Source organism: Gobio gobio (assembly GCF_949357685.1).
Source record: "Gobio gobio genome assembly, chromosome: 11".
NCBI lineage: Eukaryota > Metazoa > Chordata > Actinopteri > Cypriniformes > Gobionidae > Gobio > Gobio gobio.
This window is the reverse complement of record NC_137104.1, coordinates 8,157,785-8,184,040: the sequence shown is the minus strand read 5'-3', so window position 1 is coordinate 8,184,040 and position 26,256 is coordinate 8,157,785. Positions and strand designations below refer to the sequence as shown.

Sequence of the window (26,256 nt, the reverse complement as noted above, 5' to 3'; positions counted from 1 at the left end):
CGACAAAAGCGGACAACGCCATCATGAAGTTTGCATCCAGACATCGCAGACATTTCCCAAGCGTTCATGGCGCTCACCCTGTATGACCCTATGCCAAGCCCGCTCGCTCCAGCTTTAACTAGGTTACTGCGTCAACGCATGCCCTTCACTATAAATCACTCTCCTTACATTTAAACCCAAAAGAACTGTGATTCCATTCAAACGGATGCTTCCGGGAACCGAACGAGCGGCCAGATCCGCTCCTGCCCGAGAAGTCTTGTTTTTGTTTTTTTTAATTCATCTGGGTGGGCACGCACACCTTTAGTGATAGCAGCCATTTTGAGGTCTCCGTGCTCGGCATCAGATGCTGCAACCAGGAAAGGCTTAATCTAGCCAATTGAGCGGGTGGGTGATCAGAGGGGCTGTATGCGAACAGGCAGATTTGGGAGATGAGCCAGTCTCCGAGGGTGGGGGGTGGGGAGCGAAGATGGGTGCAAACCCCTGGTCTTCCACGATAAGTACTGCGCCTTAGGATGAAACTTGGGGAAATTAAGAGAATGCATCGCTACTCTTGCATGAAGGAATCTGAGCGTCCCCGGTCCTTGGGGAGTGCTAGTGTGCTGCTTAAAACAAGGCACCTTGTACCTCTCTGGGTGAGGGATGCAATGCCACCAGCGCTTTGGTCTGGGAGGTGGGGCAGCGGGTTACGTCAGCCAAATGAATTGTCATGATGCAGATCATGCGTGAAATGAGCTGCGGATTCCATCGTGCACTTGCAACCGGCCATATTATTATCATCACTTGTTTTAGCTGGCAATTTTTTCATGCACTTTCCCAATCGGTTCTCTTTTGTAGGGGGGCAAGGGTCTCTTTGCGTGTGCGTGTTTGCGTGTGTACCGGTTCGGGGGGCTTCAGGGTGTGATGGTGTTTGCAGTGGGGGCAGAAGGAGGAGGACATTTTTGTGCTTGCAGTGATCTGATCGACAGGCAGCAGTGGCGTGTGCATAAAGAAAATGGTGTGCCGGTGGGGGATGGGCAGAGGGGAATTAAGGGTTGGCATTATGACAGGGTAGCGTGTCAGGAGAGTGCTGCTGTCTTGTTTTTTTCTTCCATTTCATTTTTTCGTCTCAATCGCGTCTTCTTCATCCTCCGTCCGCCCTAACCCCCAACTCTGCCCCCCATCTGAACCGATGATGATGATCTTGTGCGTTGTGTACGTTACAATCTATAAAAAAAAAAATGGAAAAGAAAGAAAGAACCGAAAAGTAGTTTGTGGTCGTCCGTACCTTTAAGGGGCCCCCAGAAAGTGAGCGTGTGTGTTTATTTTTACAACGCAGGGAGGAAAAAAAAGGAATACTTTTTTTGGAAGGGGGGGGAAGGGTGAAGAGCACGAAGGGAGGGGTCAGTTTGTGCTCTGCTTTGTGGTGTGTGGCACAGCTGTATTAGAATGGCGGGTCTGAAGGGCACAAAGTGAGTCTTGTGTCGGTATGGCCCGTGAAACCAGACACACAGTGTTCCACGTTTTTAGGCCCGTTCCCTACATAGCCAGGAACTCCAGAGCGAGTAACTACCCAGGGACCATTTGTAAAGGATCAGTGGGATTGTGCGGCGGGACAAAAGGTTGATTTAAATAAAATGGAGATTGGAAAGTTTGTGGTTTAGGGTGTTGCGAGGGTCGCTGGGCGAGATCGCCGGATAATCTAATTCGGAGTGGAGCTTCTCTGTGTACTCGCACACCATTTCGCTCTCTGTCTTTCTTTTTCTCGCTCTCTTTCTTTTCATCTCTGAGCTGCTGCTGCTGCGTTGGCTGGCGTAGTGCCCAAAGCAGTGAGTCTGTCGTGGAGTGCGCGTGTGCAGGTTTCTGGGGAGGAGGTGGAGGAGGAGGAGGGTGGCTGGGGTGTGTGTGCGTCGATAAGCAAAAAGGGGGGTGGATAAAGGAGGAGTGGGCCGAGTAAAGAGAGTCTGGTTTTTGTAGCAGCTGACTGAAACAGTCATTATATTATGTAAAGGGGAGGGGGGGGGGGGGGGGGGGGGGGGGTGATGGTGTGGGGGGGTCAGGCTGACGTGCTCTGCACGGACTTTCTGATTGGCTGGTTGGTGCTATTGTTGGTTGTGTGTATGCTTGTGCGTTTATTGCTCACGCACTCCCTCGCTCTTCCGTTCTACTGTCTCAGTCACTCGCACTGCTTTTTTTTCTTCTCGCTCTTTACCCTCTTTCCCCCTTTTTTTCCCCCCCTCACATGCTCATTCGTGCGAGGTGGGTGGTTTGTTGTGAAGGTACGACATTATATATCTGGATTTGATGTGCTTGCTTCTCAATGCCTCAATCGTTGTTTTAAATGAAAGGATGTTATGCGGCCTCCTCTTGCACTTCTTTTTAAGAGTTTATTTTAAAGAGAGAACCAAATGTTTTGGCATTCTTAAAGCCAATCTTGAGAATCAGACAACGCAACAGTGGATGTATGATTAAACTATGCAAGAAGAAGGATGACACGAAAAATAATGGGATGATCGAGAGATGATGAAGTCATCAAGGGACCAATTACAGCTCAATTTAATTTGTAATTGGGGATGTCCCTACAATAAGGCATTTTAAGACCAGTCGCTTCTGGGTCTCGGGAGCTTAATTGGGTTTAGGAATAACTACAGTGCTGTGTGTTTGATGAACGTGACTGTTAGGTCACTTGTGCGTAGCTTTAGCGTTTGTTTGGTGCTGAGGTTTGTGAGGCAACACTTGTCTAGTTTAAAAAACTAAATAAACCCATCAGTCAGGGGTGTTATTATTTCAAGTTGAGATCTGTATATTTGTGTGTGTGTGTGTGTGTGTGTGTGTGTGTGTGTGCCTGGTAAACCCTATGTTCTGATGAACCCACAAGTAATACCGGTAATTTTTGACCTTGTGGGGACATTTTTAAAGACAATCATACATGCTACTTTTTTGTTGTTGTTGGAAAATGTAAAAATGCAGTAATTGTTTAGGTTTAGGCAATAGAAAATGTCTCTAGCTCAGTAGAGAAACCATTATGCCTATGGAATGTCCTCATTATGATAGGAATATTAGAGTATTTGTGTGTGTGTTTGGGGTCAGTAATAAGGGTGGGGGGGGACAAAATATTGATTAGTGCGATATATCATTGTCCAATCTCCCTGCGAAATGAGAATCAATACGCTGTCGCCAAATATCAATATTTTAATTAATAAAATAAGGCGCTCTAAATAGATTCCCAGCTCCCAATGTCACTACTTCATGGCATTTATATAGCTGCAAAAAAAGTATTCTGCCCAAATATGCGCTATTCATCAAAGAATCGTTATAATTATTTCTGAAGGACCATGTGATACTGAAGACTGGAGAAAACTATTATTTTAAATTGTAGTAATGTTTCACAATATTACTGTTTAACTGTATTTTTGATCAAATAAATGTAGCCTTGATGAGAAGACTGTTATAAAAACTTGAAATAATCTCACCAACCCCAAACTTTTGAACATTAATCTGGTTTATTTGTGATAATGACCATCTGCATGTTATCCCTTGCATATCAAAAATAATTGTTCATTGGAAATAATTGTAAAATTCAATTTTTTTTAGTAAAAATGGTGTGATTTATTGCTGTAAAGCGACACATTTCAGAGTGGATAAATGAACTGGTTTTGCTTTGGACAGATGTCCGATATGGTTGGAAAACATGAATTTATCTTGCTATAGTAGAATACTGTGAATATATTAAAACAACATGATAAATATGCAAATGTTGTTTTTAGCTTATACTGCGGGGCTGTTGAATTCTTGAATCCGATTGGTTGATGAACATTCCAAGGTGTGCAATTACGGCTAAAGTAGTTCCAGGCAGGTCTCGACCGCATTAACGTTCCATATTACTTCGCCGAATGATTTCTGTTATTTCAAAGGTCCTTACAGCCGACAACAGAAAAAGAACCAAAACCCACAACGACAGGCAACAGTGAACAATAGAATAAAAACCGCAAATGATTACTGCTGACGTCAATTATCCCCTACATATTGTACTTTTAAGATGTTATTCCTCAAATTATCATGGTCTTGAAGCTGTGCGACTGCCGTATTTTGTTTTGAACTGAATATTCAGGGTAATGTAGACCATAATCATTTTCTCATTGATATTCCTACATCAGAGAAGTCGGAAAGTAACAATTGCGATGAGCCTTTTGTCATCGGTTACAGGGGTCTTAGATATACAGCAACCAGAAATGTGGCGGTGTCACTTGTCCATTTAGTGAATACAGATTCATCTCGCCCACAATCTCACACACTCGCTTCTAAAGCCTTCTTTCTTAATATAATGGCTCAGCAAGGTCACCATGACTGCCCGCGATCAGTCACGTCTTATAGGAATGGATGGGTTAGGCTGAGTTTTCCTGGATGTTCGCTAATATTAACCAGAGCCAAACAAAAGCATTTCGATGATGTAAATGCTGAGTGTGTTTGTATCAGGGCCTGTGTGACACTCGCATCACAAAGAGCATCATTTGTCAAGCCACAGATGAGAAACTCTCCTCCTCTGTCTGTCTATGTGGTCGATAAGTACGTCAGGCTGGTGCCATGCTGCTTTTCTCCTGACCGATACGTGTGTCCACGCACCTTTGATCCCAGCCTCGCTCCGGCACATCACATTAAACACAATCCCTCGCTTGCAGATGCTGTAAAATCAAAGTTAAGGAGTCCTGGGGCAAATGTTTGAATTCTGCATGACCTCAAACAGAGAGGGGTGCTCAGAGGTGTCAGAGATGAACTATGAGCATTCACAATGTGTTTTCTTCCAGAAGTGAAGAGATTCTGTTTTTATTTTGTTAGCTTCACACTATAAAAAATGTTGACTTGCCCTATGCGCATGCTGTATCCTTTAATTCATCATTTAAACATGTTTAAAGGTCTATATGTTGCTGCCCCTACATACTTCAGCAATACTAGTCTGACATATAATCCAGTTTAATATTTAGATTTCCAGATTCAATACTGATTCACAAGCTCTCTATTCATTTAGATTTTAAATTTGATTTCATTTGATTCTGACTTTTAGGCTTTCAAATTGATTAGGTTATGAATTTGATTTCATTAATTTACAAGTCCTCATTGTTATTGATTTCCATTTAGTTTTTAAATGTGATTCTGATTCCTAAGCGCTCGATTCGATCCGATTTCAGTTTTGATTTGATTCTGATTCTCAAGTGCCCACTTTCATAAGATTATGAATTCAGTTTGATTCATTTTGCAAGCTCTCGACTTTGTTCTGATTCCCAAGCTCTCGCTTGAGATCGGATTCCGAGTTCAATTGAATTCTTATTCACAAGCTCTCAATTTGATTTGATTCTGATTCTCAATGTCTCAATTTGATGAGATTATGAATTCAGTTTGATTCATTTTACAAGCTCTCGATTTCATTTGATTCCTAAGCTCTCGATTCGATCAGATTCCAAGTTCAATTTTATTCTTATTCATAAACTCTCAATTTGATCAGATTCCAGTTTTGATTTGATTCTGATTCTCAAGGTCTCGGTTTCATAAGTTATAAATTCAGTTTGATTCATTTTGCAAGCTCTCGATTTCATTTGATTCTGATTCATAAGCTCTCGATTCGATCAGATTTCAAGTTCAATTTCATTCTTATTCACAAACTCTCAATTTGACGAGATTATGAATTCAGTTTCTTTCTTTTTACAAGTTCTCAATTTCATCTGATTCATAAGCTCTCGATTCGATCACAAGCTCTCGATTCGATCAGATTTCAGTTTTGATTTGATTCTGATTCTCAAGCTCTCAATTTGATGAGATTATGAATTCAGTTTGATTCATTTTACAAGCTCTCGATTTCATTGGATTCTTATTCACAAGCTCTCGATTTGATTTGATTCTGATTCTCAAGCTCTCAATTTGATGAGATTATGAATTCAGTTTGATTCATTTTACAAGCTCTCGATTTCATTGGATTCTTATTCACAAGCTCTCGATTTGATTTGATTCTGATTCTCAAGCTCTCAATTTGATGAGATTATGAATTCAGTTTGATTCATTTTACAAGCTCTCGATTTCATAAGATTCTTATTCCTAAGCTCTCGATTCGATCAGATTCCAAGTTCAGTTTTATTCTTTCAGTTTTGATTTGATTCTGATTCTCAAGCTCTCAATTTGATGAGATTATAAAATCAGTTAGATTCATTTTGCAAGCTCTCGATTTCATTTGATTCTGATTCATAAGCTCTCGATTCGATCAGATACCGAGTTCAGTTGGATTCTTATCCACAAGCTCTGTTCAAATATACTCCTATTCGATCTGATATGATTCTTATTAATATGCTCTCTGATTTTATTCTGATTATTAAATTAGTTTATGAATTCAGTTTGATTCATTTACAAGCTCTTCATTAGATTAGTTTCCAATTTTGATTCAGTTCCAGGTCATTGGGTAGATTTCAGTCATAATGTCTGTCTTATTTTTATAAGAAATAACATTTTTGCTATTGCTTTAAATTCTACAGGGCAGTGTTTAAGACTTTACTTTTCATTTAGAGAACTGGTTCATAAGAGTCATTTGTTTTAGGAATCGGTCTCCTCTGGTCACGCTGTATGTTTTTCATTTACTAAAAAGAACCGACTCTGTACGGTAATGCGATTCACAAATAAATGACACAAATACATTTCTATACAGCGACTGAAAATAGGCTTAGAGTATCGATATCAGGATTGTTAAAATTAAAAGTGCGTTTTTTTTTACCCAGCCCCATTTAACTACAAATCAACGTGTGTATTAGTATTGCTCTAATATGGCAAAAATCTTTTATTTTCGCGCTTGTCTGGTGTTCTGCTCCGTCTGAGGAACAGCGCCACTTCTCTTTCGTGCTTTTAATAACTCTTTTTAATTAGGTCAAGTACATCCCATTTTGTGAAAGTCATGTTACATGATTTTTCTGATTTGCACGTTTGGACTTTTAAGAAGGAGCGAAAGCGCACCGCTGGAAAGGGATGTAATACGATTCTTATGCAGCATTATCTCGATTCATCGGATTTTCATAATCGTTGGGAGCCAAAATCGAAACTCAATTTCGATTAATCGCAATTAAAAAAAAAAGTTTTACTTTCTTACTAATATACAGGGTCCAAAGAATGAATGCTCAGCGAGCGGCAGCACCTGATAATGTTCTACCTTTAGACTGAAGCTACGAGCAGAATACAAATGCATTAGACAGATAAAGAGGTTCCAGCACAAACAATAGCCTGCATACAGTCCTGCACATTCACTGTCCAGACACTCCCCGTGTGTGTGCGTGTGGGAGGGGGAGAGCCTCTCTCTGCCCTCTGGCCATGAAGGGTCCGCCCAAGCGTGCCTAACTAATAAAGACGAGCAAACACACACATGATCATTTAGATCTGCAGTACGTGACACATGTCCAGAGCGCGGCAGAGCCTTATGTGTACACACAATCAAATCTGCACTTGAGCACGCATGACCCCGCAGTGTATGCGTGCGCTTTGCATGGGAGGGTACACACACACACACACACACACACACACACACACACACACACACATACAATCACACACACACAATCTCACACACACGCAGTGTGATTCAGTCACGTTATAGCCTGGCTCTTGGGCTCCCGTGTGGTGTGTTGTGCTTTTGTCCGGAGGGGAGAACAGGAAGTTAATGGCTGACTGTAAGAATGCAGCAGTAGAGATTGGCTCATCTGGTGCTTCAGTAAACGAATGTCACTGCTGGCTTACACTGTGTGTATTGGGTTAACCGTGTGTTACACACGTATTACACTATTTTATATAGTGCATCCTTTTGGAGTTTTACCTGTAAGAATTGGTGGTCCTGATGTGTCTCAGAGCATTGTCATGGTATGATGTCTTGTGGATGGTGAGGATGTCTCCCAGGCTTTACTGCCTCTTTAGGAAGACTGCTTTTTATCAATCTACTGCACCACAGTTTTCTCTTGGACTCGCTGTATTTCAAAACTAGATTCGACAATAGAGCTGTTGCGTAGCGGTTAGCGTACCATGTGCTGACGTATAGGGCAGTGGTGTTCAAATTAGTGATGTACTAATATAATTTTTTTGTTGTTGTATGAAATCAGTTGTAGCAAAGCTTTTTGGCGACAAGCAAGCCAATCAAATTTCACCTATTGCTACGCTAGCATCATTTTTGGTTACTGTAAACTGCTTTCATACTGCTGACATTTACCTGTTGTAGCTTATTCATGTTCTGTGAATTAAAAATAGTTGCTGCAAATTAAAGGGTTAGTTCACCCAAAAATAAAAATTGTCATTAATTACTCGCCCTCATGTCAACTGTCCCTCCATTGACAGCTACGCAACTACCACTGACACTTAGTTCATAAAGAGATCGTAAAACTAATCCATATGAATGGAGCGGTTTAGTCCAATTTTTTTGAAGAGACTCGATCGCTTTTATATGATGATTCCCATATAAGCATTGATCAGCAAACATGAACAGAAGCTGCTTGACGCGCGAGAACAACTCTCATTGGTTCTTATGGATTTCAAACGTGCTACATAACACGAGTATGAACCTCATTGGTTCTTGAGGAAGCTCAAACGGGCTGCGTAACACAAGAATGAACCTCATTGGTTCTCGCACGTCAAGTGAACATGCTTGATCTTCCATTTATTACAACTGATGTGTGAGTTGATGAATGTTTATGTGGAGATGTGGCGTGGCCACTCATTCAAAATACTCAAGTTCATTAAAGGGTTAGTTAACCCAAAAATGAAAATTGTCATTAATTACTTACCCTCATGTCGTTCGACACTCGTAAGACCTCCGTTCATCTTTGGAAACACAACTGAAGATATTTTAGTTGAAATCTGATGGCTCTGAAAGGCCTCCATTGGCACAATGCACTTTACACTCTCAAGACCCTTAAAAGGTACTAAAGACGTTGTTACAAAGTCCATCTCACTACAGTGGTTCTACAATAACTTTATGGAGTGACGAGAATAGTTTTTGTGTGCAAAAAAACCCTAAATAACGACTTGTATAGTGATGACGATTTCAAAACACGGCCTCATGAAGCTTCGAAGCGTTCTGAATCAGTGAGTCGAATCATGATTCGGATCGCGTGTCAAACCGCCAAACTGCTGAAATTTGGCGATCCAAACTGCTGAATCGACTCACTGATTCATAACGCTTCGAAGCTTCATGATGCCGTGTTTTGAAATCGTCATCACTATATAAGTCGTTATTTAGGGTTTTTTTGCGCACAAAAACTATTCTCATCGCTTCATAAAGTTATTTTAGAACCACTGTAGTGAGATGGACTTTGTAACGACGTCTTTAGTACCTTTTAAGGGTCTTGAGAGTGAACCGTGCATTGTGCCAATGGAGGCCTTTCAGAGCCATCAGATTTCAACTAAAATATCTTAATTTGTGTTCTGAAGATGAACTGAGGTCTTACCAGTGTCGAACGACATGAGGGTAAGTAATTAATGACAGAATTTTCATTTTTGGGTGAACTAACCCTTTAACATTAGAACAAGGTTAAGAACAAATTCATATGTGTACTCTCATGTTGTGAATTTTTTTTTCTGAGAAATGCATAAGTGAATAATATGAATAATCCACACAATCATTAGTGCATGAGACCAAGTGATTTTGGCCCCCCCAAAAAATGTTTGATTGAAGTAATTTAAATGTGGGTAATGGATTTCGCAAATTTCTGAAATTTACCAAAATTACTGCTGAAGAGTATAATTTCTGCACTGCTAGTGTCACAAAATGAGGAGATAATGTTTTTTTCCAAATAGATTTGCTTTTAGTTGTGTCTGTATGCATGGCTAAATTGCTCAGTTCAACTTTAAAGTGCCCCTATTATGATTTTTCGAATATTTCCTTTCATACAGTGTGTAATTGCTGTTTGTGATTTTGTAAAAGGTCTGAAAAGTTTTCAAGTGCACAACAAATAAAGTTATTGTCTCCTAAAAAAATCAATTTCGAACTGCCGAAACGTGTCATCAGCAATTCCAGTCTCACTTCCTGTCACATAACCATGTAACAATGTACACTGTAAATACTGTAGTTGTTGCTGAGACCTGGTAGAGTTTGGTTGTAGAGAAGAATTTGGGGGTTAAGCGATGCCATCATTACTGTTCAAGCTGAAATTCAGTAATAGGCGTTTAGTTTCCGACATGCGCTGTAAGCAATAGATCAGTCACTACAGACTGGGTCGTCTGACCAATCAGAGCAGCGTAGTCTGTGCATGAAGGAGGGGTTTAGAGAAACGTTCTACAAATGAACAAAATGAGGTGATGTGCAATGTATATCATGAGAATTCGTGTTTTTTGACCTCGGATGCATGTAAACCTATTTTAGGAGACCTCTAAAATAAAATTAGGAACGTTTAAAATAGCATAATGGGGCACTTTAAATTAATAAAATAAAATATGTAAAATGGAAACAGAACTCTCCTTCATCAGAGAAAAAAAGCCCTCTAATTATAGTTCTTGGGTAAGGCTTGAATCTTCAGTCACAGTAATTTGGTGCCAGAAATATGATCCCACAAGTAGGCAAGGTCAGTCCCCTCTCAGTGACCGCTTTGTGACGTTGTCAGCAGGAGTTTTGGGAAGCTCCGCTCAGCTGTGCGTCTGAACTCTGAAATGACTCTTGTCGTAACAGGCTCCTAATGTGAGGCAGGGAGACCCTCTCTACTAGCAGCCCAAGCAAATTTCCTCAGTCAAACCATGAAAGTTACACTGATTTGTATGTAATGATCATGTAATTTATCAATTAAGCCTGGAGAGGCCTTGGTTCTCGAGCACCGTAGTCCACAGCCTCAGCACGAGGCAGACTAATGGCTCTGTAAAGACTGTGGGCGTGTGAGGAGTCATAGTAGATCTCTCTCACTCTCAGCTCTTTCACTGTAAAAGAATAATTAAGTGATTTGCATTGGTCTCAAGCAGGGGAATTTCTACTGATTCCTACAGATTAAGGCTGTTGCGATACCAAAATTTCAGTATCATTTCCTAATACAGTTGCAGGAACTCATATACTCTTGAACACAATACATTCCTTTTTATTTAAAGCTACACTGTGTAACTTTTAGTTTATTCTTAGCTAAAAACACTTAGTTCTTTCAAAAATATATGTGCTCATTAATGTATATTTACGTCTTTCAAGTAATAAAGTATTCTCGGAAGTTTATAATATGCCATTGAAAATACATACGGGTAAGGGGTTTGAATGCTATTCGCCATGTTGCCCCTCCATCTTGAAAGTACATTAGCCAAAGAGGGACAAACCCGTAAATTCAAGCTTCGCCTTTCGCGTTTTAACACTCGATGGCACCGTGTCGAATGTGGACGAGGTCGAACTGGAAGCCATATTAATCTTGGACTAAATCGGCCACCGATTGAGTTAAAACGAAATCGGAATTGAGAGGAAGAGAAACTAATATTCACTGGATGGTCATATACCTTTTAACCGCTAGATGGGGGAAAATATCACACAGTGTAGCTTTAAAAAGTTAACTTGTTAATATTTATACTTCTAATGTATACCTCCAAGTTATATAAAATTAAGTTATTTAATTATTTATTTAATTTTATTTGATCAACTTATTTGATCAACTTTGCAAGTGTGTTCACAGATATTCTCTCTCTGTGTCCCTGACAGGATGGAGCGGATGTCTGAGGAGGCGTTGAGGCTGAACCTGCTGAAGCGGGGTCTGGAGGCGCCGGATGAGCGGGAGGAGGCTCTGGCCAAGCGCCTGAAGATGGAGGGTCACGAGGCCATGGAGAGGCTGAAGATGCTTGCCCTCCTCAAACGCAAGGATCTGGCTGCCTTGGAGGGGGCGGCGGTTGCGGCAGCCATGGCAGAGGGCAAAGGCCCCGGGGGCAGCCAGGGGCTGATGGGAGCTGTGCCCTACGAGGAAAAGATGAATGGAAGTTTGAGAGTCGGGGGCCATGGAGGTCCCAGCAAGAATGGGAAGGAAAACATAGTAGATGAGCCAGTGGACATGAGTGCCAGAAGGAGGTGAGGTTTTGGGAGACTGGTCAACATCAATTTGCACATAACTATAAGCCGGGTTAAAATTGCGTCGTTGAGAGGAAATATTTGCATCTGCATAGGAGTCATATTTTATAAATACCAGTAGATAAATCAAATTTACAAACATTATTAGTAATTCCCCTTATTATTTAGTTCTCCTCTTTCCACGACAAATCCGTTAAAGAGGACCTATTATGCAATTTTTCAGGCTTGATTTTGTTTTCGGGGTCTAGAATGGGTAACACTAGCCTGTCAAGCTAGACCCACATCAAGATGTTGGGTCTGGGAACACACCATTGGCAGGGCTCAATCCGAGGGGCGGGATAAACGCTTGTCTTTCAAATTCCCTCTGCACGCTATAGGATAGCGCTACAACCAACCAGAGCAACGAAGAAGGTGAAGCGGAGCTAGTTGATAGATGAAACTTTTGCGGTATCTGGTCGGCAAAACTCAGAACACATCTTCCTTTCTTAAGAATGACTTCAGTGCCGTTCTTTGGTCTTTTCTCAAAGAAAAGCTCCAAGTGTTCCAGAGTCGCGGCCAAGGCCGATTGGAAAGACCGCTGTTCGCCAGCTTCTTTGTTTACAAGTAGCACGCGAACCGCCGCAACTCTGCAGTCATTATGTTAAGCCCACCCACCGACTCTATACACGATGTGATTGGCCTGACCAGAGTTTGGTTTTTCCAGCTCGCAAGCCAATGGAGAGTTGCTAGACGACCCTGGCTGCAAATTAGATTTGCTGCCGTTAGGGTGCGTCTAGATTTCTAGGCTACCATAACACCATATTTTTCACAAATTCTCCATTGTTGCAGCTCCTCTCTTCCCAGTCTGTCAGTAACGCTGTTTAGTTCCTGTCTCTATGAAGCCCCTCCTTCTAAAAAGCACAATGTGCTCTGAGTGGTTAGCTGGACCAGTGTGCTGTGATTGGTCAACCATGTTTGGGGAAATGTCCCACCCCTAACCACACTACTTACTAACTCAACCAGGCCCGGCCCTTTATTTTGCATATGCCTTGGGCGGGAATATTGTGATGTACTGATATAGAGAATAACTAAAACGGATATCCCCTCCGGACATCAATTTTGGCCACTACTGTATCCATGGGGAATTGATTGGATCGTTTGATGGCTGTGGTTTGCTGTTGGTCGATCTCATGTGAGTGACAGGTTGTCCCGCCCTCACGGCTGTAAACACAGAGGGAGATTATGAGGGCACATGAGTTTTTAAGACAAGATAAATCTTTTATGATGAGCAATGATATATTTGAAAGGGACGCTATGTAACTTTTTTTTGGTTCAAAATGTATATAATGAGCAAGTACATCATGAACCCTTCTTCCAAACTTATTTTTGTCTTATCCTGAATCACTACGGTAGGCCTATAATAAGCGTTTATGTTCCGACTATTTTAGACAGAACGGGACGCCACCACTGTGGAGTAGCCTTGTACCTGCGTGACTAGTCATAGACGGAGAGAATTCGCTCCGGCTACAATGTTCTTCAGCAAGCGCATTCAGTTTTGTTTATCAACTGCTAGAGAACCAAAAGTTGTGTAGTTTACCTTAAAAAAAAAAAAATGTATTGTCAATTTTGATTTCATGGTGACTAAAAATTCTGTGATCTCTTTTGACATCCACCTCTGATTTTGCTCTTCGCAGTGAAATAGTTAGAGAGCGGCGCACTCCATCACCAGACGTTATCATTTTATCTGACAACGAGGCGTCCAGCCCACGGAGCACGCCCCACCCCGAGGAGAAACTGCATCAGGCCAACCTGGAGATGTTCAAGGTGCAATATCCATGGAGGAATCAGGTCTTTTAGTTGGTTACCCACCATTGAATCCTTGTGTGAGTCACATGCATGTTTGTTCTGCAGGGGAAGACTGGCGAGGAGCGGCAGCAGATGATCAAAGCTCTCCGAGAGGAGCTCCGGCTGGAGGAGGCCAAGCTGGTGCTCCTGAAGAAACTGAGACAGAGTCAGATGCAGAAGGAGAACGTGGTGCAAAAGGTCAGAACCGTACTCAATCTCCTGGGCCAGTAACTAAAAGTGCAGTTCATCAATTGAGAAGTTTAACTAGATTCATTAGACGGGCAGGCCTATTGCAGACATTTTCAGAGATGAGAAAACATTTCAGCCTCATACCTATCATACCGCTGTGTATGTTTACTGTAGTGTGCTGTTTTCTCCATGCAGATCAGACCTTTAAAGTCCCCATGAAATCAAAATTGAGTTATGGTATTAGTCTTACTGTTATCTATAAGCTAGTGTGCTCTAGCCTAGAAATCTAGACGCACCCTAGTGGCAGCAAATTTAATTCGCAGTCAGGGCGTCTAGCAACTCTCCGTTGGCTTGCGCGCTGGAAAAACCAAACTCTGGTCAGGCCAATCACATTGTGTATAGAGTCGTTGGGCGGGCTTAACATAATGACGGCAGAGTTGACGCGGTTTCCGCGTGCTACTCGTAAACAAAGAAGCTGGCGAACAGCGGTCTTTCCAATCGGCTTTGGCCGCGACTCTGGAAGACTTGGAGTTAAGGTTTTCTTTGAGGAAAGAACAAAGAACGGCACTGAAGTCATTCTTAAGAAAGGAAGATGTGTTCGGAGTTTTACCGAAAGTTTAATCTATCAACTAGCTCCGCTTCACCTTCTTCACTGCTCTGGTTGGTTGTAGCGCTATCCTATTGCGTGCAGAGGGAATTTGAAAGACAAGCGTTTATCCCGCCCCTCAGATTGAGCCCTGCCAATAGTGTGTTCCCAGACCCAACATCTTGATATGGGTCTGGCTTGTCAGGCTAAGTGTGCTCCAAAACAATGACACAATTCCATTTAGAAGATATAAGCATTCAAAATGTACCAACATTGCAAAAAAACCAACAGGAAAAGTGTCTGTAGCTGCATACTTGTAGTAAATGAATACAGACTTCAGCATATTCTGAATCACTAACATAAAGTAATAACCTCCTGTTATGTGCAATGAGCAATATAAACATTTTGCTGTGCCAAAACCACAGCTTTAATACAAAAATATAGAATTCTGTACCAGCAGCTCTCATATAAAAGTAATGCTTGTGGACTATTCTGAATAACTAGTAACATACAACTGCTCTTATACACAACTAAATAATAGAGTCTAAGACTTATGACTCAAAACTAAATCCTGAGCACAGACACATTTTTGCTGTATACCACAATCGAAAACGGCTTTTGTGAAATGAACATCTGAACACTAAATTAACATCTGCGAAGAACACGGACGCAAATCCTTGACCATCAAATGTGCGATAGAGTTTGTGGTTCTCTGATTGGCGGCAACTAACGTTACCGGTACAACCGAGCGTTGGAAACGTGTAATCTGGTTTGTCGTGTTTCGAAAATATTTTAGTTTAGTCTGACACAACTTGCATATAGTGTGGCTCTTGTCCAGGTCATTTTCCCCTTCATCTTCATAGAAGTGCTTCCATACGCTAGCTTTTAATGCAGAGGGTGCATTCTCGCTCAGCTATCATGCGTCTCTGTTATGTGCACGCCACAGACGGTCCGAGCGCTGCACTTCCCACGCTTCAGAGTTGCACCTTTTGTGTTCTGTCAACATTACGTTATCAACATTTAGAAAATCGATTTTTTTGACATTTGTGAATCGATTCAGAATCGTCCACGTCCGCATCGCGATGCATCCAAGAATAAAATCTTTCCCCCACCCCTAGAATCTCAAGGTCCCGCCCCCTACATTAAAAATAGACTCTGAAGGTGCGGCTGAAATCTGTCACTTGTTCACACATTTACTCTTTTCTACATGGTGAGTGGCACATAGTGGACTATATAGGGGATAAGGAACGATTCAGACTAGGGCTGCAACAACGAATCGATAAAATCGATAAAAATCAATTATTAAAAGAGTTGGCAACGAATTTCATTATCGATTCGTTATGTCGCGCGTCTATTATGCCCTTCAATAAGATGTGGAGATGTTTCAGTATAAAGAAAGCACGGTTGAGCGTAAAGCCGTAAATACGAGTTTCCTAGGTGAACATTGCACATGAACGCCCTCACATTTTGAAACTTGAATGCAATGCGCTCGTAATCACGACTTCAGAAGTCGGAATCATCAAATTTCCGATAGCACGTGAAGGCAGCAATTACTACAAAATCCCACTTTTGATCCGTTTGGAAGTGAGGAGCGTGCCGTCCCTCCAGTAGCTCTTCTGGTGCTTGTTTACTCGTTATCCAGCTTGACAAGCATGACAAGTTAGCGTTAGCTTATTAATAACAGTAGTAAAGCAGGGGTGGTATAGTTTGCAAGACTAAAGACACGTTTTTATTCACTTGCCTTTTTTGGCCCATTCATTTTTTTAATGTGTTGCTATGTTAATTTCGTTTGACAAATAATTTGTCAGTATTTTAATCAACAACATTTTTCACAGACAAAAACGAGACGAAAATCAAAACCAGCTTTGAATGACAAAAACTATGACTAATATCTATTGTCATTTTCGGTCAGCATTCGGTCTTAAAGTGACAGCAGTCCATTAACCTGCTTCCATTTGTGCTCTTAATATTAATCAAACAACAAAAGACAGAGAAAATCACCTCTTTAGTTTTAATAAGGAATCATTATATTTATTATACATTAATTATTTAATCCATATTTAATCTATAAGGATTGTTGTATGCAAATTGTTATAAAGAATGCATATCATTCATTGAAAATAAGACATTGTGTTCTTCTTTAGGAGGAGGAGTTTTATTTAATTGTTACATAATATTTTTTAATATGTCACAGCAGTTAAATCTGTGTCTGGATTTAATATCATTCATATTAATATGTTAATACGGTAGATGTTTTCTCCAGGAGTATATAATGGGTTTGGACATTTTAGAGAGATTCTTAATGCATTAGAATTTAACTAAACCCATTAATTTTGTTTGTGAGTGTGTGCGTCTGAGTGTAGTGTTGAGAACAAGTTCTAACAACCTGTTAAGTTTTCTGATTAATATTTTTCTTTATAAAAAAAAAGAAGATTTATAGATTTATTGTAGCAACCTGTGCACTTTCTGAAGATTTTTTGCACTGAATTTGCACTGTCAGTTCTGTTTTTGAATAAAGGATTGGAAATTGACGGGGTTTTTTATCCGATTTATCGATTAATCGAAGAAATAATCGACAGATTAAAATAATCTAAATTATTAAAATAATCGTTAGTTGCAGCCCTATTTGTGAATCGATCCAGAATCGTCCGCATCGCGATGCATCTAAGAATCAAAATTTCCCCCCACCCCTACAATCTCAAGGTCCCACCCCCTACATTAAAAATAGACTCTTAAGTGCGGCTGAAATCTGTCACTTGTTCACACATTTACTCTTTTCTACATGGTGAGTGGCACACAGTGGACTATATAGGGGATAAGGAACGATTCAGACAGTGTAAACATGCTTTCCATTGGGGTGAATGAAGTCTGGTTTCACATTAGTGTCGCGCAAACCACAAGAGCACTGAGCGGATCATATGATCGAGTCTGCACAGACCAGAAAACACATCTGACCCATTTGAATTCTGCACAGAATGCTGTATCTTAAAGCGATATGGAGGAGATTAGGAGGAGAAACGGTTGGAGATTAGGAGGAAACTGAGGCTTTACCGAGCTCAACGGCTCTGGCCGAGCTGTGATATAAACAAAACACTATTGGCAATTTTAAATAAGGGGAGGAGCTGCTCTATATGTCCCGCCCTGTCTTCCTGTTTCAGTGGAAATTGTCAACACATTGGATAAGGCACTTCAGTGGGCCTTCACCAGAGTCTGGCTTGATTGTCTCTGTCAGAAGTTAAAGGATTAAAATACATGGTAAGGAAGTCACACACAGGATGTTTGTAAATAAGATCATATTATTTCAGATGGTCGTGCAAAATAAAGTGGCTGGCGTAGCTGCAGAATGTCAAAAATAGAAACGGGATGTCCATCAGCTGAAGCTGCCCTTAGAGTAGATGCCAGTTGATTTAGTTTTTTTTAATGGAATCTTCTAGTGTAGAAACTTTTTGTGCATGCACACAGGCTTGTTTATTGTCATCTAGACTACAGAGTAGGGCTGGGCGGTATATCGAGTTTGTACAATATATCGATATATTGTTTTAGAAAATAAATGGAATGAGGCAATACGGTTTATGTCAATACAGTAGATTGATACGAACGCATCTGAAAAATAGCGCAGTACGCAGAATGAGCTGATGCAGGGAAAGTGCGTGATACAATTTGTCCTAAACATGACACGTGCTTTATATTAAGGGCTTCAAAATAACTGGTAAGATACAGTTATCACGTATAGTTTGAAGCAGCTTGCCCTGTCAGATGCTCTGAGAGATAGGCTACTTGTGCTGACAGACAGATAAATACTTGCTGTGTTTAATGCGTTTGAAATGTGGTGCTTTCTTCAGTGCATAACATTTCACAGGGATATTCTCCATCTGTAAATGTTAGAAAGTCATGCAAATATGTCCATTTTGCTGTCAGGAGAGGACAAGCCTTCTGCAAGTGAATCTCCGCTAAAATTCAGGCTTCTGTGAATGAGCGCCATCCATGCCAAACAGACGGAGCGCAATATAATAAGAGTGCAATAATTCTGACTAAAATATATATTTCTAAAATATTTGTTGTTGGACAGTAAATGTGCCATATGTGCAATTTATAGTATATTTTAAGTATATTTTTATGAAAGTGACCATTATTATGGGGTAATCAAATATAGGCTAATATGCTTTTGTTTTTATTTTCATGTTTTGTGAATTTAAAAACTAAATTAATAATTTTGTTTTTAGATTGTAAACCCCATTTTTGCACATAAAATATTGCATAGCCTACATTATATTCACTGTATTTCTTTATAGCCTTCAATATCAACATTGTTTTTAAGACATCATTGGGCAGGATGTGAAATAAAATTATTTGTTTAATAAAATAAATACAGATTTTTTTTTTTTATCCAAATAGAAAAACATTACGTGGATAACTGTGTATCGCCAGATTTTTTTGGCCATATCGCCCAATCCTAGCCTAGAAAAATTAGAAAAGTCTAATTTGCATCCAGGGTATTTTACACAACAGTTATTTGAAATGGTAATATTTTACAATATTACTGTTTTTATTAATTTTTGTTTTTATTTAATTTTGTCAAATAAATGCAGCCTTGATGAGATTGAGACCCAATACATTTGAAGAGTTGTTCATAGGTCGATACAAAACGCAACAAAGTACGTGTGTTTATTACCAGGACAAGTCAGCGAGCAACCAGGTGCAATTTTACAAAATCCTACTATTATGAAGGCCTGGCTTATGAATATTAATGCAGTCATCTGACTTGCTGATCCTCCGAGTTAATATTCATGAGACTTCTTAGTAATTGATTAATAATTTTGCCACCCATATACGAGTCTGCATTACAGTAGAAAGAGTATCATAAACACTTGTTAAAGTGAAGTATTGTTACTTTTTACATTCCCAGTTCTCACTTTTTCTGTACACTTCCACTTTACAACTGATGTGTGTAATTTCTGTGAAATCAGCCTGCAAATGGCTTTCCTATAGTTGTCCCTGCATATTAAACAGTAATTGGAGAGAGTACTTTTGAGTACAGCATTGACTGAATGTCGCAGCGTTGTCTGCTGTAAATCTGCCTGTATTTTTTACTCTACATCTACACTGCAGCTCCTCTGTACAGCTCGTTCACCTTCACTGTTATAACACCAAGCAAAATAACCTCCCCTCGTGTCCAGCTGAGTGTTATATTAATGCCAGAAAAAACTGTCGAGGTATATCGTTCTATTGTTGAAAGGACATTAGTTACTAGCGGGGGTGAAACAAGGTAACAGGGAGCGAGACGTAACCTCACAGATACCACATCACAGCTCTGTGTAATGTTTGTCCATGTACTGTGGCATTGAGATGTTTTGTCTTTGCTACTCAACTCAGTGTCTGTCTAGATACAGGAATGGGCCATGAACAGTCACTCGCGCGTCGCGTCTGGCGTTCAAGTTCCACAACCCACTCTTCATGCACAATGTTTGCTGGCTCTTGAACTGGAGGATGACATTTTGATTTGCTAAATTGATTTTAATTTGTGAGGATGAAATGCTAACAATACGTACCAAAACATACCATGGTATTATAATGATGTAGGTTTAATTATTATATATATTTATTTTCATGTTAATGCACTGTATTTGGACATGCACAATAAAAAAAAAAAAACGTGTATATACACCGATCAGGCATAACATCATGACAGGTGAAGGGAATAACACTGATTATCTCTTCATCACGGCATCTGTTTGTGGCAACTTTGAGGACAAAATGTTCACTTGCTGCATAATTTATCCTATATTAGGCAGCCAGTGAACATTTTGTCCTCAAAGTTGATGTGTTAGAAGCGGAAAAATGGGCAAGCGTAAGGATTTGAGCGAGTTTGACAAGGGCCAGATTGTGATGGCTAGATGACTGGGTCAGAGCGTCTCCAAAACTGCAGCTCTTGTGGGGTGTTCCCGGTCTGCAGTGGTCAGTCTCTATTAAAAGTGGTCCAAGGGGCGACAAGGTCATGGGCGGCTAAGGATCATTGATGCACGTGGGGAGCGAAGGCTGGCCTGTGGGGTCCGATCAAACAGACGAGCTACTGGAGCTCAAACTGCTCAAGAAGTTAATGCTGGTTCTGATTGAAAGGTGTCAGAATACACAGAGCATCACAGTTTGTTGAGTATGGGGCGGCATAGCCGCAGACCAGTCAGGGTGCCCATGCTGACCCCTGTCCTCCGCCGAAAGCGCCAACAGTGGGAACGTGAGCATCAGAACTGGACCACGGAGCAATGGAAGAAAGTGGCCTGGTCTGATGAATCACGTTTTTAAAAATATTTTTACTCTTGGTATTTTATATGCTCTGTTGGTGGTTTGTGGAGTTGCATCCCCCCGGGGGGATATATATATATATTTTTAATCCCCTCCAGGGATGAAAATAACTCCGCAGAGGCAGAGATACAAATCGTACCCTATGCATAGTATATGTTTTATGAATTATATTCTTTGAAATGCCTTAGATGAAATACCATGATTGAAAAATATGCTAATCATTCTTTCATGTTGTATGCGTATGCGCATAAAATGTCCCTTTTACCTGACAGACATCCTTAAAATAGCTGTGCGAACTGTGAAGTCACATTTGTTTGCGTGACATCCTTAGGCTGTGTAAAAAAGACCTCAACCAATGAGTTGAGAAGATGACAATGGTTGAACAATGGAGTATGGGGAAGTGTCTGGGTAAAAAAAAATCTAAACAATCAGTAAAATCCAAACAATACCTATTTTTCTACTTCCAATTGGTGGAAATTGCACAGCAGCTTTAACTGAAGAATGTTGCTTGAGTTCCTCTAATACATGGATCTCAACCTTTTTGACCTTTTTATATTATATATATATATAATATAATATAATATAATATAATATAATTAATATATATAATATATATATATATATAAATAAAACCCCAAAAAACTAAGAAATATCTTGATTTTTATTTGTTTAATCCCCTTTTAATGCTCGTTTTGTCATATTTTTAATAATTTGAAGTCGCCTGGAGGCCCCCTTCGAAGTGAGAACCACTGTAATCTAATACACTGAGTTTTTTTTGTTGCTGTAAGTTATATGGACACACTTTGTACAGTTAGAGTTTTTGCGAGATGGATTTTTTTGACCTCTAATTCTTTTTCCTTTCAGGTGCCGGTGGTCCAGAATGCCCCATCGTCAGTGCAGCCGTCACCCATGCACAGCTCTCAGGGGCTCGGGAAACTACCCGTGCGGCCCGGCATGCACTCATCTGAGCCTCAGAACCTGCGCACTGCACAGGTACGTTTTTTTTGTGTGTGATTCTGAGAAATGCACAGCAGAATATTTCTTTCTAAATATGAGCCTTTTTTTCTACATGCGTTAATGATGTTTTCTACAGCAAGCACAATGCATTTCCTGCACATGAATACTCCTCATTATGTGACTGAACATGTTAGAGCCTGCTGTTGGTTGCCATAGGAGCAGCACCTTAAGATCAGCATAACTGTATAGATTGGTACCAGTTACCATTTTTAATTACGGTCCATCTGTTGAGTACAAACAAAGCATTTGATGTCAACAATGTGTAATCTCATCTGCAGTGTCTGTTGACATCTAGTGGACATGCAGGGCATTGCGTATTTATTAATAGCTCTGCATGTGTCTTTCTTCACCCCCTTAGGGCCACACAGTAATCAGGTCTGCTGCCAATGCATCTTTGCCCCCCATGATGATGTCACAGCGGGTTATTGCACCCAATCCTGCCCAGCTTCAGGGTCAGAGATTGCCCTCCAAGCCTGGCATGGGCCGCTCTTCCACAGGCGGTTTGGGTAATACAGTGAGCTATCAGCAGGTACGGTCTGACAGTTAAGCTCAAACACATTAGTCTTAATTTGTTTTGTGGTTTCTCTCCCTGCAATTTATTGACATTAAACTTTTAAACAATTATACAATGTGAACCGCTCCGTTGGTTTTAAAGGTCATACTCTGTTCTGGGAGTTGCTGTGGCACATTTGTACTTTGTTAAATACATTTATTACAGGCTCATTTCAAAAGACTGAATTTATAAACTAAGGCTGTGCGATATAGCAAAAAAAGTATTTTCAGGCTTTTGACAAAATGTATAACGTTCAAAAGTTTTGGGTGCGATTTTTACATTAAAAAAACTGAATTATTTTGTAACATCAGAAAAGTCTTTACTGTTTAAAAATAATTGGTCTTTTGAACTTTCTATTCAAAGAATCCTGAAAAATGTATCACAGTTACCCCCCCAAAAAAAAATTCAATATTGATAACAATAATAAAACAAATCTTAAGCAGCAAATCAGCATATTAGAATGATTTCTGAAAGATCACATGACACTAAAAACTGGAGTAATGATGCTGAAAATTCAGCTTTGCCACACAGGAATAAATCATATTTTAAAATATATTCACATAGAAAACAGTTAGTAGAAGCTGTAATACTATTTCACAATATTACTGTACTTTTATTAAATAAATGCAGACTTGATGAGCATCTTTAAAAAACATACGGTAGTTTGTGTGTATATCTCAGTATTTATATATTTCTTAGTTGCCTTTAAAAGGGTGGGGATTTTTTTTGTTAACAGTAAAAAAAAATCTAATTGTATATACTATATATATTTTTAAAACATGTGAAGTGCAATGCAGGTACTTCTTTTTCTTTTTGCTGCTGGGGTTTAAATTATGCTTTTAAAATATCTCCTCCTCAGGACGGTGCGTAAAACAAGCCTACTGGAACGGCCCTTAACTTAATAGCCAAATAAAAAATTGTGCATTAAATCACAGCAATATTCATAGTGTTTAGTTTTATATCGCCAACAAAAATCATATTGAATATGTCGTATATTCCACAAACCGCCTGGACGCAGCATGAATCATTCATAAAAATGGATCATGTCAGTTGCTGATGGTTTGCCCTTTTGCTTTGTGTGATGCAGGCTGCCAGCCAGCAGGTGGGGGTCTCGCAGCGTTCGGGCTCCTCGGCGATCTACATGAACCTGGCGCACATGCAGGCAGCGGGAGCAGCTGGCGTGGCTGGCGTTGGGGTGGGCGTAAGCGGGGTTGGTGCCGTCAGCCCCTCCACCCTTTCCAGCGCCTCCAGCGTCGCTTCACTGAACGACCAGGCCAGCAGCCAAGCGGCCGCTAAACTGGCCCTGCGCAAGCAGCTGGAGAAGACCCTGTTGGAGATACCTCCACCTAAACCTCCAGCGCCCCTGCTGCACTTCCTGCCCTCTGCTGCCAACTCTGAGTTCATCTACATGGTGGGGTTGGAAGAAGTGGTGCAGAGCGTCATTGATAGTCAGGGTAAGAAACCACACCACAAAAACTGTCGGATAGGGTAGAGAGGAGTCTTCACCTTCCACAGTGGGGCTGCACAATATGGCAACACAATATTGATTGAATTGCAGTGATGCACATTAATGCCATATTGCTGCTCCTAAGATCTAGACTAAGGGTGTGTTCACACTTCTCAGGTTTGGTTTGATTAAAATGAACTTGATTGCTCTGTTAGCGCGGTTCATTTGAATACGCGTGAACGCTGCCATCCCTGGTGTGCATCAAACAAGCGGACCAAGACCCATCTGTTCAGGGCTTCCAAACCAACTTGTGCAGACATCTGAACTAACCCAAAATGGGACATGGTGTCACAAGATGCGTTCCTACAAAGGAGAGAATGCTCAAGCATTCCTGGTTCTTCTTGTCATTGTTGCGATGTTGCCAGTTTTAGGTTTGGTGTTAAACATGACAGTGTGAACGCTAGGCGAACCAGGACTATGTTCACACTTGCCATGTTTGGTTCGATTAAAATGAACCCTGGTGCGGTTGCTCTGTTAGTGCGGTTCATTTGAACACTTCCATCCGAACTCTGGAGCGCATTAAACAAGTGGACTGAGAACCACTGAAAAAATGGGTCTAGGTCTGCTTCCAAATTAATTCTGGTGCGGTTTGAATGAAATAAGAACACAACACTGACCAAAGACATGTAAACGAACCAAAAACATGCAACCCTAAAAAGGACAGAATGCTCACGCATATCGTTTTTTTTTATCATCATCGTGATGTTGCCCATCACAATTCGGGACAGACATCAGAACCGCAATATATGATTTGTGTGTGTGTGATGGAGGGATTCCTGCTGCGGTTTTATCTCTTTTACACATTTTATAAGCTCTTCACGAGTTCTCAGCTGGTCAAAATACCATCATTTGTAGCTACACACACAATGAGTGTGTTTATCCCAGCACACAGCGTTGTTTTGGATGTTCGGTAAGTTCCGTCTCTAAATTGGCAATATGTCATAAAAGCCGACCAATCAGATTGTGAACATATTCCTTTTCCTTTAGGTTTGTTATCTTTTAGTTCGGTGATAAAAATGGCAATCTTAACGCGAATTGGACCAGGACTAAATGTTTTGGGGGTTTTTTGGGTCCGAAGCAAACAAACCACATGAACTGAAGTACAAGTGTGAACAAAACGGCAGAAAAAAAAAAAATCAGCAGATCTAATGTTAAAAAGGGAAACCGAAATTGTGCAGGTAAAAACAGTTTAAAGGGTTTGTTCACCCAAAAAAATAAAAATTCTGACCCATCTGTTCAGGGCTTCCACACAAACTCATGCAGAACGCAACACGGACCAAAGACATCTGAACTAACCCAAAATGGGACATGATGTCACAAGATGCGATCCTACAAAGGAGCGAATGCTCAAGCATTCCTGGTTCTTCTTGTCATAGTTGCGATGTTGTCCATCACAGTTTTAGGTTTGGTGTTAAAAATGACAGTGTGAACGCTAGGTGAACCAGGACTATGGGTGTGTTCACACTTGCCATGTTTGGTTCGATAATCGATTAAAACAAACCCTGGTGCGATTGCTCTGTTAGTGCGGTTTATTTGAACACTGCCATCCGAACCCTGGAGGGCATCAAACAAGTGGACTGAGAACCACTGAAAAAATCGGTCTCGGTCTGCTTCCAAATGAACTCTGGTGCGGCTTGAATGAAATATGAACACAACACTGACCAAAGACATGTAAACGAACCAAAAACAGGAAGATGCGACCCTAAAAAGGACCGAATACTCGCGCATATAGTTTTTTTTTTCTTGTCATAGTAGTGATATTGCCCATCACAGTTTGGGACAGGCATCAGAACCGCGTCTCCTCGCAGCAGATCTTCTTTTGTGTGTGTGATGGAGGGATTCTTGACGCTGTTTTGACTACTTTACAAATTTTATAAGTTCTTCGCGAGTTCTCAGCTGGTCAAAATACCATCAAATGTAGCTACACACACACACACACACACAATGAGTGTGTTTATCCCAGCACACAGCATTGTTTTGGATGTTCGGTAAGTTCCGTCTCAAAATTGGCAATATGTCATAAAAGCCGACCAATCAGATTGTGAATGTATTCCTATTCCTTTAGGTTTCGGTGATTTAAAAATGGCAATCTGAACACTGATTGGACCAGGGCTAAATGTTTTGGGGGTTTTTGGGTCCGGACCAAACAAACCATGCGAACCGAACTTCAAGTGTGAACACAACGGCACAAAAAATTAATCAGCAGATCTAATGTTCAAAAGGGAAACCAAAATTGTGCAGGTAGAAACAGTTTAAAGGGTTAGTTCACC

At 40.6% G+C, this 26,256-nt stretch overlaps 1 protein-coding gene across 5 annotated transcripts in view; it reads left to right on the top strand.

Annotated features, from left to right (window-relative positions):
* gatad2b (GATA zinc finger domain containing 2B) overlaps positions 1–26,256 on the top strand; it is a 64,428-nt gene that overhangs the window by 29,204 nt on the left and 8,968 nt on the right. For all 5 annotated transcript variants that reach the window (XM_079829536.1, XM_079829537.1, XM_079829538.1 and 2 more), the window contains 6 exons: positions 11,651–12,010; positions 13,684–13,813; positions 13,901–14,032; positions 21,774–21,902; positions 22,285–22,455; positions 23,567–23,933. In XM_079829536.1, coding sequence (XP_079685662.1) covers positions 11,652–12,010; positions 13,684–13,813; positions 13,901–14,032; positions 21,774–21,902; positions 22,285–22,455; positions 23,567–23,933 — 1,288 coding nt within the window. In that variant the 5' untranslated portion in view covers position 11,651. The remainder of the gene's footprint in view (positions 1–11,650; positions 12,011–13,683; positions 13,814–13,900; positions 14,033–21,773; positions 21,903–22,284; positions 22,456–23,566; positions 23,934–26,256) is intronic.